At 40.3% G+C, this 16,797-nt stretch overlaps 1 protein-coding gene across 5 annotated transcripts in view; it reads right to left on the bottom strand.

The window, feature by feature from the left end:
- Window positions 1–16,797, bottom strand: part of PPHLN1 (periphilin 1) — a 130,790-nt gene that overhangs the window by 52,589 nt on the left and 61,404 nt on the right. For 4 of the 5 annotated variants that reach the window (XM_006269092.4, XM_006269088.4, XM_006269091.4 and 1 more), the window contains 2 exons: window positions 12,805–12,924; window positions 5,871–6,011 (listed from right to left, as the gene is read on the bottom strand). In XM_006269092.4, the coding sequence (XP_006269154.1) occupies window positions 5,871–6,011; window positions 12,805–12,924 (261 nt within the window). The remainder of the gene's footprint in view (window positions 1–5,870; window positions 6,012–12,804; window positions 12,925–16,797) is intronic. The other variant, XM_059726023.1, reaches the window with a different exon arrangement.

Below are 16,797 nucleotides of genomic sequence, written 5' to 3'. Positions count from 1 at the left end.
TCAAAAACAAGAGAGAACGAGCCCCACACCTTGTTCCAGCTCCTAAAGGAAAGAGCCAAGGGAAAAGGAACTCAGAAGAAAGCAGAAGACAGGCCTGGAAGATCCAGTCTTCTACTGAAATCATTCTCTCTTAGGCACAAATGGGAATAACACAAATATAAACACACACCAAACTTGATTCTATCCTGCCAGTAAGACACTGTTTAGTCTTCCATGATTGTTCATAACAGTTAATCATCAAAATTAACCAAATATATTATTCTGCAGAAGAATAGCTCATTTTCCCCTCAAGTTTTGTGGCACTGTTCTCCTTTGCAAGTATTGTACTGCAGTGATCTAAATCTAGACACCCTGTAATAAAACGTCAACTATTCCAGAAATAGCTCTGGCTTTCTAAGCTTTAGAAATAGCTTTCTAAAATAATACATATTTTTAAAATCTTAATTTAAAAGTAATTAGAAATTATTTTCATACTAAATTAAAGATGAGTATTACTTACTGTGAAGCCAACCAGGTTATTAATTTCAATGATAATGATGACAAATACAACACTTTTACTGCTACTCATGTCAGGGGTTGAACTAGCCACATGCAAAGCATATGTAATCTAGCACCTTTTAAAAGCTTCTTTATAAATATCTACAATTGTCTTACAGCCAAGTCAGGGGCTTTTTTTGTTTCCTAAAATATATTTACCCCTGTGGTTTTCTTTTAAATAGTTCAGCTACATAATCAATTTTGTGAAACTAGGTATATTAAAAACTGCATAGTAAGGAATATAATTTTATGCTGCCAAAACAAAGATATGCTTTTAGTTCATCTGAAATGTCAGCAAAATATATGTTATAGTGAGAAGCTCATCCAAAGCAAATTGTTAACATGTAGAGTTCATCAGAGAGTGACAATTTAGTTTCCATGGCCTTTTATTTCGCCTTTAAAATTTTTGCAGACATTCAAATTAAAGTCAGGTTGTGAATTCAAACTTTTAACTCTCTGAGTCCAGAGATAAATGAAACAGTGCTTAAAAGTATGCAAATATAAATTTTGATATGTCGGTATCGGCAGTACCTCATAATAGCTACAAAAATAATTCTATGAAGTGTTAAAACATCATCTAATTTCTTGAATTAAGCAGCATTTGGAGTAGGAAGTAAATCATTCTTTTATCTGAAATATGGCTGAAGTGCTCTTCAGGTGATTTTACGACATACAGTTTTATAACACAACATGCTTGTTTATGACTCAGACTTAACTGAATGAATCCACACTAGTTCTAAACTTCTCAGCATCATGTATAAAAACTACCAATGAGGATTTTGTTCTCTAGATTAGAAATATATCCTACCCATAAAACAATATTTTAGTAAAATACAAAAAGTATCTAAGTGAGATTTTTTTCTATGAAAGTCAACATCTCTTAAGATCCAAAACATGAAATGAGAGAAACTGTGGTCCCTTGCAATCATGATTTTAATGCTATTCCTCAGGCTACTCCAAAATAAGGTCCTGAGCATAATTTATTTTACATATCAGTTAGATGAGGATGTGGAAAGCATGCTGGCCAAGTCTGCTGATGATACTACGTTATTGGGAAAAGCGTTTACGCTAGGGGATAGGATGTGGATCCAAGCAGACCTGGACAAGCTGGAAAGGTGGGCAGAGCAGAACCGGGTGATGCTCAATAAGGATGAATACAGAATGCTTCATCTGGGGAGAAGTAACCAGAGACATGAATATTTAGGTTAGGAGATGTCCTAGACAGCATGATGGCTGAAAGGGATCTTGGGATTATGGCTGATCACAGGATGAACATGAGCTACTAGCACAACACTGTAGCCAACAAAGCTAATAGCATACTGGGATACATTAGCTGATACGTTGCGAGCAGGGCTAAGGAAGTAATACTTCCTCTCTACTTCAAGTTGGTGAGACCCCAGCTGGAGTACTGTGTTTAGTTCTGGGTACCACACTTGAAAAAAGACGTGGAGAATACTAAAAGGGTCCAGAGAAGGGCCACAAGAATGATTAAGGGGGCCTGGAGGACAAACGTTATGAGGAAAGACTAAGGGATCTGGGACTGTTCAGTCTGGGGAAGAGAAGACTGAGGGGGGACTTGGTGGCTGTCTGTAAGTACATAAGGCGTGAATATCAGGAACTGGGAGAAAAACCATTTACTAGGGCACCCTAGGGGAAGACAAGAGGCAGTGGCCATAAACTGTTAGAGGATGGTTTCAGGCTAGATGTAAGGAAGAACTTCTTTATGGTAAAAGTGACCAGAATCTGGAATAGACTTCCAAATGTGGTGGTGCAACATTGGAAATCTTGAAGGCTAGACATTGCACATAAACTGGTTTAAGTGATCAGAAGCTGGTTTAAACTTCTAACAGAACAGACATTTAGTGCACAGGAATCAGTTTGAAAATGACTGAAACCGGTTTGAGATAAACCTGGTTGAATGTAGTACCAGACTTAATTGATTTGGGTCAAACCAGTTTATGCAACGTCTGTCCCAGACCCCTTGCTGGTTTAAGTTAAATCAGATTCCCCCATCCTGGCATGCTCTCTGGGCTGGGCGGGGCTCTCTGCTCCAAAGCAAAGCTGGCTCCTCCCCTCTGCCCCCTGGCTGGAGCTCCGGCAGAGACTTGCAGGCACAGCAGCATGTGCTGGCTTCCCCATGCCCTCCTCTTCCCTCCCACCCCCCCCGCTCACCACTTGCTGCTTAAGCAGAGATCCCTTTTTCCTCTCTTCCACAGCATAGACCATAGCCAGCATGTGATCTGCTAGCTAATGCTCTGTAAGACAGACAGGACAGTGTCTGCTCAGGGCTTTTTGGAGCTAATCAACAGCTCAGCTGGTAATGTCCCTGCATTCCTTCCTTCTGGAAAAAGACGTTTAAGAAGAGCTTGAACTAATGAGTGAGGCTTTGTGATGGGATGCTAAACACTGATAACAGAGCTGATAAATGCTCTGTTATCAAGGGGGAGGGGGGAACCCCTCCCTAAGCACAGCATCATGCCCTCCTCAGCTCAACCCTCTAGAAGGTAAGGGAGGGCTGCTCTAGCACACCATGGCATCTAGCCTGAGCCACTGCAGGCATGTGCTGGCATTTTTTAATTCCAGAGGGGATGTCTGTAAAGTTACAAAGTGATTTAGCCTAGCCAGGTTAGACTAACCTGCAAAGATTGAATCAATTCTGGCTCAGACTTTTTGAATGTCTGTCCCTTGCCCCAGAGGAGACTGGACAGACACCTTGCTGGGATCTTCTGATATCAGTAGTATTCCTGCCCAGAGCAGGGGGCAGGAATGATCTTTTGAGGTCCCTTCCAGGTCTTAACATCTATGATCATAAACTACATTAATCGAAATACAGTGAGGGTAATATTGCACCTGCCACTTTAAATCTTGCTGAACAGAACGTTTATTTTTAAGCCTTGAAGTTTCAGTCTTGACAATCATATTTGTAAGGGCTAGGGGAAGATCCACAGCTGATATAAACAGTCAATGCACCAATGAATTCAATGGAACAATGACAACTAATAAACAGCTGAGAACCTGTCCCATAGTCTTTAGTTTGAGGGGAGGGGAGAGGGCAGTAAACAAAGAACTAATTATTTTACATTAACTTTAGCTCATCTCATTGTCCTAGGCTCTGCACAAACATATAACAAATGATAGTCCACAAAGAATTTATAATCTATCATCATATCCTAAATTAAAATATAAATATATTTATAGATTGCTGCAACCAAAAGAAATTAAGCACAACCATGCAAATTATTGTGATTTACAGTAAACATTGACAGCTGCTAAGCACGTTAAGGCCTAAAAATTAATTTCCCTTGCAAAGAGCTGGGAAGTTTTCATCAAGGACACTGATTAAATAATATTTTTCATGACTGAGCTCCTTGTTCTTGAAAGGGTAGTAGTACAGCATCGAGTGTGGTACTCTGTACATAATTTTAATCTCTAATGGGACCTTTGGCCTCCCCTGACGGTTTGGTCTCAGCCTCCCAAGTCAGATCCCCAAAAGAAGAAAGTACATTCCAGTCTTAGCTAGAGGAAAGCAAAATAGGCATGCCACAGCTTCTTTCAGGCACAGAACCAAATGCAAGAAAATGAACACAGGGTAGCTTCTTTCCAACTGCCCACAATCCACACAAGATTGCTTCTTTCAAACAAAGATTTATAAAGGGGAGGTAGGGAGGAGAACAGGGTAAAGAAGTCCTCAGTACAACTCTTTGGTGTCAACACCATTCTTTGTCATAAGACATAGGAAGTTTCGCTTCCTCCCTACCTGGACTGAGAGTGAACCGAGAAGCCACTTTTCCTTTTACACTTTATTTTCATTTTTCCAACCTCTGAAAACATTGATACTTGAGGTTTTCAGAGAAAAGGTGGTCAGTTACACCGCACAAAAGCTGAAAATATCCAAAACCTGCCAGTTCTTTTGTGAACATGTGGCCATGAAGGCAGCTTACCATTTTTCCACCCACTGAAAAATTTTACTTTGTTTCTGTGTCATGCAGGGACAAGGTATGTAGAGTTCATCACAATGACTCCACCAGCTTATAGCAATCAATGAAGGAAAATTCATTAACTCCCTCTGATCCAAGTCTGAAGATGAAGGAAATAAAGTACATAACATAGAAACCAAAATAGAAGATGACAGAAGACTGTCAGTGAAAGACAGTCCTCTATTTTCCAATGCTGTAGATGCAAATGATACCAATACCAGTGGAGACAAGCAAACAATGGGCATATAGAGATGAAATCTACTAAAAATGATGATGAAAAATGGCTTACTATAAAACTCCAAAGGACTGAGGACAAAAGAGAGGGCTGTTTTCTCAAAGCTACTGCTGTCAGATAATTCATCTTTTTGATAATAAATTTTCTATCTTAGCCTCATATTTTGCCAACATTTTAAAGCAAAGTCAGTATAAAATAGACCCAAAAAGTCAAAACTACTATCAGTAACCATCAGAATTTAATAAAAATTTTAACTAGGAAAGTTGCTTTTGAAATGTTTTCTTGACAACAGTTTCTGAGAGACGTTGAAATATAGTGTTTGGTTTAATCTTTCAAGACAAATGAAAATTAGTGTGCTGGGTGCATCTTTTCCTTAATGTGATGTAGTAGTGTCATAGGTTAATAGAACAATACACTTCTATTAAACCTCTTCAAAGACCACTCATCAATACTAAGAGAAGGGGCTAGTAATAAGAGAAACATTTCTTTGGAAATTAAATATAAAGGACTCAAAAGGGAAACAGAAAAGAATACAAAACCAAACTAATTTAACAATGACTTAGTAGGCATTTTCCTCTCCTATTCAGATATGAAATACTGCCAACCAAAGCTTATTTTTAGAAGATTGCTACTCAAGAGGTAAGATTTTTTTCATCTTTTTAAGACATCTATTAACAGTTTAAATTCAGTATGAAAATACATTCTGCTTGCTTTAATATAAAAACTGACTAAATCTGTAATAAGCTTTTAATCCCCTGTATATAATACTGTCTGAATATGAAATAATGCTCTGAAAACAGCCACTTAACCTGATTATATTTTTAGAACAGTAGCTTGATCATGCTTATTAGTAGTTTTGTAGGCTGTTAGGGCAAGTCTTTTCATTTTTTTCCACATACCTGTAAATACATAAATATTAATATTAAATGTAAATATTAATACTTGTTTCCTCATCTGTATCACCAACCTGGAATTTTCTGTTTAGAAAAAATGTGTTGCCAAAAAATGTAATATTGTTCTGTGAGGGGAGAAAAGTTATATCCTAGTATGCCAATTATATTGCTCAAAAAGCCATCATACATGCATGACATCACTGCCAAAAAGAAAGCTAAAAGGCTCACCTGTTCAATCTCTTTGGTTTTTGTTGCAATCGCTTTTGAACGGCCAAGAAGCTGGTTGTCTTCATACAACTCAGTAGCATCTGTTATATTTGTCTCCGTTTCCTCTGGTTGTTCAACATATAATGGAGCTGAGGACCCTGCCTTTATAATGTATAATCAATACTTATTTTTTGCTCTAAAGCTGAATAAATGTCTATTTAATACAATTACTCAGATATATAAAATTTCATCCTTTTACAAAATTGTATCAATGAGGAAATTTTACTGAAAGACATTTAAAAAAAATAAATTATATAAAATAGATGTCTGACTATAAATAGTTTGACAAGTTGGGCATATCAATAAAAAGTATTTTATAGAAAATAAACACCTTTAGTGAACTTCAGTGATGCTTTGTGAATCAGTCCCTTGATCATACTGGACAATTATCCCTAAGACAATACTTTTCCTCACTTTTCACTGAGAAAGAAATTGGAGAGAGGATATTAAGAAAGCTCAGCACCTAGAATACAACAGGGAGGCTGACAAAATTTTTTGGGCAAGGATAAAAGCAATGCAAAACAAATGAGAAAGGACAATGACGATGCTGCAAGGCCATTAGGCAGGACTGACAAGTTTGAAAAATGCATGGAAGAACTCCTGCAGCATTCAGACTTACAGGATATATACTGAGAGAGGATTAACTACTCTGGTATCTGTTGATTAATGAAAAGCAAACATGCATTTGATTCCCAAATTAAATCAAAGAAACCTTAGTAGAGTATTAACAATGGACATGGTGCTCTCCAGGAGAGAAAAAGACTGCCTTGCCCGCCCCAATCAGTACACATTCCTACTACAGGTGCAGACAGACATAACAGCTGAACCATTCCAAGAATGTCACTGGCTGGGAGCCAATACCCAGTTGTCCTGGGTCAGAAGTGTCTGCATCATACACTGCTAAGGGTTCCATGTCACCTTTCTAGTATCGCAGTGCCATTGAACTGCCACTATGGGTACTGAGTACCAAGCCTAATTACAATTTTCTGGTTCCCGTTCTCACTGAGTTCAGCGAAGATACATTCCTGTACTTTACTGGAATCTATGTGATGCTACCATGCATGGGAACTTAACCTGAATATATATTTTTAGAACAGTAGTTTGATCATGCTTATTAATTCTGTAAGCTCTTAGGGTAAGTCTTTTCAATTTTTTTCCACATACCTGTAATTGTAAATGTTAATATTAAATGTAAATGTAAATATTAATACTCGTCTCCGTATCTGTATCCCCAACCTGGAATTTTCTGTTAAGAAAAAAGGAAAGTGTGGCAAAAAAGATGTAATATTGTTCTACAAAGGGAAAAGGTTAGGGGGGATACCTAGGAGTGTGTACGTGTAGAGCTGGGGAATGCCTGGACCTTACCTTCTGGGTTCTTGGGGAGCTGGGTACTCCAAGAAATGCCAGAGCTTTTGCAGATTTTAAGCAGAACTTTCCCCAAGCCACTCATCAATGTACTTTAAATTCCTGGAACCTGACCAGGGTCTGATGCATCCCAGACTGATTTGGGGGATGAAGGTGACATGGACTGCCTGGACCCCTTCTTCTGTGTGCTTGGGCTTCAGAGGCAGGTTTCAGGGTTTGTTAAAGATCTAGTAAGCTTCCTTCCGTTGGTGGCAGTGGAGTCCTAGGGCAGCCCCCCAGAGCCCCCAGACCTCAAGCATACAGAAGCAGAAGTCCAGGCAGTGCCCCCCCCCTGCATCTGGCCACCACCCACCTCAAGTAAGTCTGAGATGAAGAACCCTGATGAGTTGTGTGACGGGGGCCGTCCCTAGCTGACCTCGACATCAGCCCACCCACCTGTCTAAGGCAGTCTGTCTTCCCTCACTTGCCACACCTTTGCTGTTACATACAATTTGATGCAAGTATGAGGCTGTCCATTCTAAGCCCTGATGCCAATGGCAAAGTACACAGCTCCGACCTCCCCTTTACCATGTCCCATGCCTCACAGATGGCCTCCAAACAGCTGACACTCACTTAGCCCTCTCCAGAGCCAGACTCTGTCCCTGTGTTGGGCCCTCCTATGCATGCCCCCATAATTGGATCACACTCATGCTGCCTCTTTTCCTAGGTCACACTCATTCTTACCCCACCCTGGGCCACATGCACTCTGGCCTACTCTGTATGACCCTTCCGGCCCCCTTGGTTATACTCCATACAGCCTTTCAAGTTTCCTCTCTCTCACTCTTGGTCCCGAACCCTCGCAGACCTTTAGGCCACCCAATTCAGGCCCTACTCTGACGCAGCATCAGGCCTATTGCCTCACACACTGGGCTGATTCCAGCCCCTGGCGCCCTCTGGCTTCAGGCGTCTATCAACGTACGTGGACCCCTAACTCTGCCTACAGCCTACTCAGGCCCCAGGTGTCCTGCGATGTGCCTGGACCTCCCCCTCGGCCTCTCCCTAGGCCTCACTCTTATTCAGGCCAATTCCCACTGGCCTTGGGCCTCAGGCCCTTCTCATCCCCTTGGTCTTGCCCATAACCCCACTCTCTCAGGTGCTGGGTCTTGGGCCCTCCTGGCCCCTGTGCTGTCACCCAAACCCATTGCTTTTCTTTCAGGGTGTGCCCCCTTAGCCTTTCCCCTCCATGGAGTAGCCACAAGGCAGCAGGGGCTGAGGCTTTATGAAGCCTCATCCTCACCTTTCACTGGAGAGGTGCAGGTGTGGCATTTCCTGGAGACTGCCCCACCACAGGAAACCCTACCACACCATCCAACCCCAGGAGGATACAGTTTTCCATCTTACCCAGGACCACTACAGGCCTCCCTACCCCAGTCTTTCGCCTCCCTCTCTAGGCTTCTTAATGTTTTTCCTGGGTTGCTCACTCCTGCGAACTCTGTCCCAGCCTCCACCTTATAACACGACCCTCAATCAGTGACTCCAATTCTCTCTCAGGCCCCTTACAGGATACCTCCCATCAGATGGCTGAGCTTCAGCCTCCGTCATTCCAAACTGCTTGCCAACTGATCCCCTTACTCTCTTGCCGGTGGTGTCCCTTTGGTGAGACCTTCACTCGCTTGAGCCTGGCCCCACTCTCCATCCAGTCAGGACCCCAGACTCCTGGTTCTGGAGCCCTCATGGTGGGCATACTTGCTCTTCAGCCACTCAGCTCCTGGCTCCAGCTTGGGCCAGTCGAGAGCCCTAGGTCAATCTACAAACAGCTGACTCCCTCACTTGATAGGGGTCCATGCCTGAGCCCTTCCATAAATCACACCAGGATTGCCTGAGCCCCACAGATCTTGTCCAAAGCAACCCTTTACTTCACTAAGCTCTGCTGAGCCCCTCCACAGACCCCTCCAGGGTCAGCCCCACTCCCTAGGTTTCCCCAGGCCTTTCCTCGGTCACCGATTCTCTCAGCAGTTCTATTCCGGGGTTTACCTAATCCCTCTGTAAGCCCACGAACTCTAAGCCCCTTCTTTTCATGCTGGCCTGTCTTCTCTAGGCCCTTGTATACCCAGCCTCTCTCAATAGGCCATTTCTGGCCTCTCCCTTGGGCCTCTGTGTACACAGCCCCTTGCTACAGGTTGGCCTCTCCACAGACCAAGGCCTTCAGCTCCCTCCTCAGGGCTCTGGATCCCACCTGGGTCCCTAGGAACCTCCTCCTCCTCCATAGTTCCTACCCTGACCTCCATGATGTTCCAGGAGCAGAATCCTCTGGCCAGGCAATGTTACTCCATCAGCTTTTCAGCTGCAACTGCTGGCCATGTTCCCTGGGCCCAGTCTTATACTTAGGCTGCCAAGCCCTCCTTCAATCATGCGGCCTCCTGACTGCCATGTGACCACCTGATAGTCTCTGCTCTCACCTGCAGGCTGCTCAAGCCCCTTAAAGCAGTAGGCACCAAAGGTGCCCCGCCACAAGTTGCTATCAATGAAAGAATTCTCTCTTTAAAAGCAGGAGAGGGCTGCCCCCTGAGCCCCTAGCCAAGGACACTGCAGTCAAGTGCAGGCAACAGAGTTTGTGACATTAGAGTTCTGGTTGCATCCCAGAACAGCTAGTTACTGTGTGGGGGAAGAGTGGTCCAGTATAGGATGCCTGGAAAGCTTACTGTCTGCAGATAACAGAGATCTGGTTCATGGAGACCTGGTTCAAAATAATACTTGATAATCCAGGAATACTTTTGAACTAGTTCAGGAGGCTTAAACCATTCTAAGCTGGCATCTGGATGCTTGTACCTTAAACCTCATTTAAACCAATCTAAGTATTATGTCTGTCCACACCCAGTCACCTAAATTTACTTATTGCACTGATATGGAAAAATGATTCAGAATGCAAGGTTAATAGAAAAGCAAAGAAAAAGGATGACAAACTACTATACAGTGGAACATTCCGTAATGAATGGGCTCAGAAAACACAGCTGTTAAAGGTAGTAACTTGTACAAAAGCAAAATGGAGAAAAAACTCTGGTAAGATTTGTAAGTAGTAAAAGAAGGTTGCAGAACATTAAACTGCCAGAAAAGGTTAAAAAGAATGAATTAGTAGAGTTCCCTGAGGGCCTGCATAAAGCTCTGAGGCCATATAAATAATTAAAATAGCTCTGCAAGTCCTGTTACTATATTAAATCTCAAAATGTTGTCTCCAATCGAGTCATGCTGTCATTTTAAAGAAAATTAAGCATGTTAAAATATTTAATCCCAATCAAAGAAAGTCAAACATTAAGTACCCAATCAAAATACCTAAATTAGAAAATGGTATTACAGGATGGGATGGTACGGCATGGTACATTTTTACAATAACATACTAAGCAAGATGTATATAACTTGCTTACAAAGTTGTTTGTAAAATTGTGTCATCTCTTACACATGTAGGAGACTTAAAATATGCACACACTTGTCATAATATTACATTCATGTAAGAAGAATTTTATGCTTCCTAATAATTTTAATATCTATGAGAGAAAAATATTTATACCTATAACCACATTATTTTAAATGCCAGAAGTATAACTTCAAAATACAGATTGCCTGTTTGTTCCTCGATTACTGGCAAACAAATGTAACGCAAACATACACTAATTATATATTTAAACAAATATTTACACTATATATTTACACAAAATTATCTGAATTCAACAGTTTAAGCAGATATTTCCAGCACAGAAGAAAATCAAAATATTTAAAGGACGTTGTGTACATTATAAGTGTTACTTTGTTTTTCTTGAATAAAGATTAAATCAACCAGTAATGCTGAAAAGGGAAGTATCAGGTTGGAGGGAGGTAGCAGGCACAGAACCTAAGGAGGTCTTGGGATTGATTTTGTTTAATACGTTCATTAAAAACCTTGATACAAAAAGAAGTGTGCTGATAAAATTTGCTGATGACACAAAGTTAGGAGGCATCGTCAATAACAAAGAAGGATTGTGATGTACTACAAGCTTAACCAGACAATTTTGAGAACTGCGCAACTGAGATGGGAAGAGATTCAATAGTACAAAGTTAATGTTCATGCACTTAAGGATCAATGGCAAGATCATGTGTTATAATCTGGAGGATTGCCCACTGAAAATGGCAAGGACCATTTGAGGAGAAGGACCAATATTCATCACAAAATGACTGGCAGCCAATATGGTACAGCCATGAAAAAGGAAATGTGATCCTCAGATAAGACCTAGATCAGAGGTTCCCAAACTTTTTCTAATTGCATATCCCCTTACATATTTGCCAGCTGCCCACATATCCCTACCAGCATGTTTTATATTTTAAACCCTTAAATGCCGATTATTATAATGAAAATTAAAGCTGCCATGAAAATTTCTCCTGTGTGCTCTCAAGGGTATGTATACCACAGTTTGGGAACTCCTGCTCTAGACTATATTACAAAGTTCTGCTGGCAATCAGGGGTGGAAAAAGTCTGCTTCTGCAGTGCCTGCTGTTCAGTGCTGCAGGTATTGTTTTAGCAGCAACGCTAGGTCTGTATAGGGGACCCAACCACTTCATCACTGCTGTTAATGCAGCTAAAATGTCATCAGTCCCTGTAATGCAGAGAGACTAAATGCAGCTGAAATTGAGGTATAGCCAGCAGAGACAGGGAAGTATTAACATCATCAGACAGGACCTTGGTAAGATCTCAACTAAATCACCATGTTCAAGAAAGATGAAATCAAACTGAGACAGGTGCAGAGAACAGCCACTAGCATAATCAAAGGAATGGAGATGAGTCTAACAAAATGAAGTCTGAGAGGAGATAAAACCGTTGTCTTTAAATACTGATACAAAGTAAACACCATGAATTAAAATACTGGCCATGACCAAGTTTAGGCTGGAAATTATGCTGGTTCTAAACATCAGAGCAGTGAGGCTTGGGAATAGCCTTTCAGTTGTAGTAATGGAGGCAGAAAACCTAATTCCTTTTAAAATGGAGCACACTTATGTTAATGAAAAACACTGTATTGCCTATAACTGTGCAGAACTAGACCTGATGACCCAGAAGGTCCCTTTGCATTTTTTTAAACCAACAGAACCTCATTTGTCTATTTTAAAAATCAGAACACCCGGACAACTAACTAACAACTTGCCTCAAAATTCCCTTGCTCTCTTAAGACCCAGTTCTGCAAGAAGCAAAATGAGAATCCAAGGAGGGTCTGGCCAACACAGGCATTCTTGCAAGGCAAAGACCTTTATCTGTCAGGTGTCGATTGGTACTAACTCATACTGTAACAACAAAATTTACAGGGAGGGTTTTTTTTTTTAGAAAACATAAGCTCAAAACACAAGGCTCAGACTCCCAACACTGAGTGTGCCTCAACTATTATTCGTTTGCCAAAAAGTATAAACAATATATAAAAATGATCAGCCTTTCTGTGAATTATAAAATGAGAAATCTAGAAAAGTTAAAAAAAACAAGGGAGTCTAAATGTTGTAATATTTTAAAATAAATATACAAACATATCAGACTTACATCATATTCAGTAATTTCAGGTAAATTGCTTTCATCAGCATTCTCTGCTTTTTCAGCTGCCCACTTGCTTGCAGCCTCAGCAAGTTCCTTTTCTGATAGTCTGCTACTTTTTTCCAGGGCCTATACAACAGCAAAGTTACAGGTTAGCTTTAATATAAAATATTTACATATTTCAAACAAAGAAGCAAGTAATTACTCAGAATCAAACACAATTTTCAAAATGAGGAAAATAACCAACTGTAGAAGCCACTTGTCTCTAACATTTTAGAAATACAAAAATCCCCAAATCCAAGAATATGTTTTACTAAACCAAAAAATAGGCAATTTTTTTGGAGGAAAAATTAACAGCTGAGCAGGAGTGTTAGCAAAAGTTCAGGGAATTTTTGGATTTTAGTCTTAATTTTGTTCATATATATACAAAAATGGTGTTCCTCCAAAAGTGCATGTGTGCGCGCATATATACATATACACAAAGATATACATATACACATACATACACACGCATATAAATACATCTATATACATACATACATACATATATACACTGATATGCGTCCGCACGCACATATAGGTACATATACATTGATATACGCATCGATATGTGTGCACACACATGTGCACAGAAGTATGTATACATCTACATACGTGTGCATGCATGCGTATAGAGGTATGTATGTGTACATGTGTGCGCGCATGGATATGCACTAAGTTTTGGAGGAACAGTTTTATAAATAAATTTATATGAATAAAATATGACCAAGGTGCAAGCAAAATCTGTAGATCCAGAGAGAGACCATTCTGATTGGATGATATATGGATGTCTGTAGTTGATTGTTTATTATTAGGATAGTAGAAGCTAAGTAATGCGCTTAGTGCGGAAATCATTTCTTAAACAGTATTGATGCGACTATTTTTATTTGAAAAGGCAGATTAAAAAGACCCCAAAGCAACACCCAATTCTATTTCAAATGACCTACACTTTTCCATACAAGACTGTCTTAATGGAGGCATTATTCTGATAATTTAAGTAATTTATGGAATAGTCTACTTGCATAACTAGCTTATTATTCATTGTAATATATACAGTACTTACCATTCTATTTTTATTTAGATTGGTTATTGCCTTTTATCCTTGCAAACCAGACAGAGCTATTAGATCAATCAACACTTGTGTCTGACTTCTTTTTGCATAATACTACAAAGCTCCTCTTTGACTATCTCCTGAATTCAAGTCTTAAGTCTTAAATCAACACTTCCATTATCTCTACTCTATGACCTCAGCAAGAGTCTGAAAAGTTGTTTTTTTTCAGTGACTTAATTCAAGCATCTCATTACTTAACTGATGCATATCACACAAAAATAGAATGCAAGTCCAGAGGCAATAGAAGGCAATAGACATATGAGGCGGGCAGGGGGGATAGCATGGGTAGCCCAACTCATTTTTCCCAGCTGTTCCAAACCTTCCAAGAACAATCACGCAAACCATTCCAAGCTGCTATTTTCCCCCATATTCCTTTCTCCAAAGTCTATCATCTTCAATCTGACTTTTTCCCAGCTGCCAAAAACCAGCTGCGACAATTTCCTCCCTTTCCTTAAATGTGGCCCTTGTGAATATTAAAATAAGACTTTGATTTGTCACTGGTCAGCTCCATACTACATGAAGTTAAATCAAAACACCATGTCACTTAACATTTCAACAGTCCTACAAACAGGATCTGATCGGATATAAATATGAAATATAAGAAATAGAATCTGCATCAGAATTATTTCATTCAAGTCACAAACAAGGCAATAGATGTGTGTGTACACACACACACACACACGGAATCTCAGGTGTATTTAATTTTTTTTTTTGCCAATTTTTTTTTTGTGAATTCTCAAAGGTACATTATAAAGAAAGAAAAACAGAGATAAAGGAAAATATTTCTCACAAGATAAAGTACACCATATCTAATTTGACCACTCAGAAATTTTGTTGAGACTGATCATTTAAAAAAATTAAGGAAGGGGATCCCAGATACATTTTTCTTCATCTCCCTCCCCCTTACTACATAGATAAACTACAAAAAAAATGCTGCTTTGCCTCAGTTAACAGAAAGTAGTTAATTTACTTACTGTATACTTCTTCTTTGTTTTGATAAAGACTTCTAGCGTTAGTCAAGACAGTTGTTAAATGAAAACACCCTTGAGCTGTTAACTAATGGCTATAAATAGATAACAGCAGCTTGTGTTGCAAACAATGCACATATAAATAAAAAGCGGTAAAACATGGTTAGAAATAAAACTTGATGTTTTTCAGCTAGTGAGTTCAGTGAAATGAGTTCTTCCCTTGGCAGGAGCTGCCACATCATTTATTTGTCCCCCAACAAGAGGAATGCGTAGTAATAAAAATAGATAGCACTTCATACTTAGAAACAATTGAAAGCGTAAGTCTTCAAAGTTCTTGTAAGGCTAGATTAGAATTTACCAGCTCTTTAAAATACGCAAAACAAAAGTTCAAAATTCGCAAGCATATTTCATATAGAAAACTGTATGGTTATTTACATTAATAGCTTTCAAGACCTAGTCTCTATATAGACTATCATCCGCACCTGCAATACAAAGTTAAACCACCAGAATGTTTGTCAGCTTGCAACTGCTGATGTATGGTACCAGGGTACTTACATCTGGTACTGCTAGAAATTTTGCTGGCAAAAAACATGGTACACTCTGGCAGAGCAGCATGGCACCTCTGAGACTAACTGGTTCAAAAAGGCATAAGCTTTCATAGGCAGCAGTTTACTTTGTCAGCATGAATGGGATGAATGAACTTCCATTCATAACACCAGATGAACTAAGCCTGTCGCTTAAGAAAGCTTATGCTTCTCTGAATAAGTTAGTCTCTAAGTCCATGTCCATATGAGCAAGGACTTTTGTTCCCTCAGGGACAAGAAGCAGCAGTACACCTTTTGCCCCTCCTACTTGTCCCTGGGGAACACCTGTGCCACATGCTCTCTGGCATGTGGCAAGTTACCCCAGGTGGAATAGGGGAGGCTAGAGCCAGCACTAGGCTGGCCTCAGCAGCCTTACCTTGGTCCTGGGCACCTTCTGGGACTGCAGCAGCGGTGATCCTGCCGCTTGGAGCTGGGCCAGCAACCGGAGTGTGGCTCCAGCCGGCCAGGCTCTGGTTTTGGGTGACACGTGCTGGTCCTGTGTATGCTGCCCCTTTTTTTTTCCCCATGAGTTTTTTTGACCCCAGGATCTCCCAGGGTCAACCCCCACTTCCCCCTCCTCCCACACTGCTACCTTGCAGCACAGAGAACAGCTGAATGTGCAGTATGTGGCTCTGCAGACATGTCTTCAGCACCACATACCACACAGCCATGCTCGTCTAGATTCAGCCTAAGGTGTCCTGCCTTTTGCCCAACTTCAAACTAAACACAGCTAACAAATGGTCTGTACTCATGGATGGAACAATGATTATCAACCTTTTAGACTTGAGGCACCCTTCAGAAAATGCCAGCTCTTAAATTTTCACTTGATTTTTGACTAGAGAAAAAATAGAGCAATTCTTCTATTGCTCTAAAACTCAGAATAACCACAAAGGTCAGAATGGTTTTGGCACTATAGATTCCTATTTGAAATCTCTGGTTTTGTCTTGTGAATCAAGTTTGCACCCCTAACAGTACTGGCAGTGTGTGACACCCTGCTGCACCTTTGAAAGGTTCTCCAGACACCTTGGTTGAGAATCACTGGGATAGAAGGTAAGGGATACAGAAATCAAAACTGTCATGTCACCGAAGTATATCTTTGCTGCCTGTGGAAACAGTGTTTGATCATTTTGCTGATTATTGTTTAGCTGATTAATGTTTATGATATTTAATTTTTTTAAGTGTTTCACATTTGATTGATATTTATGGTATTTAATATTTTAAAGTGGTTAACATATAAAGTAATTGGCGTTTAGGGTGGCTTAATAACTGGGGTGCCTGATAAGGTTTAGTTATTTTCATT

This window comes from Alligator mississippiensis, chromosome 4 (assembly GCF_030867095.1).
Source record: "Alligator mississippiensis isolate rAllMis1 chromosome 4, rAllMis1, whole genome shotgun sequence".
Classification (NCBI taxonomy): domain Eukaryota; kingdom Metazoa; phylum Chordata; order Crocodylia; family Alligatoridae; genus Alligator; species Alligator mississippiensis.
Note: the sequence above shows the minus strand (reverse complement) of the source record. Positions and strands in the feature narration are given on the sequence as shown.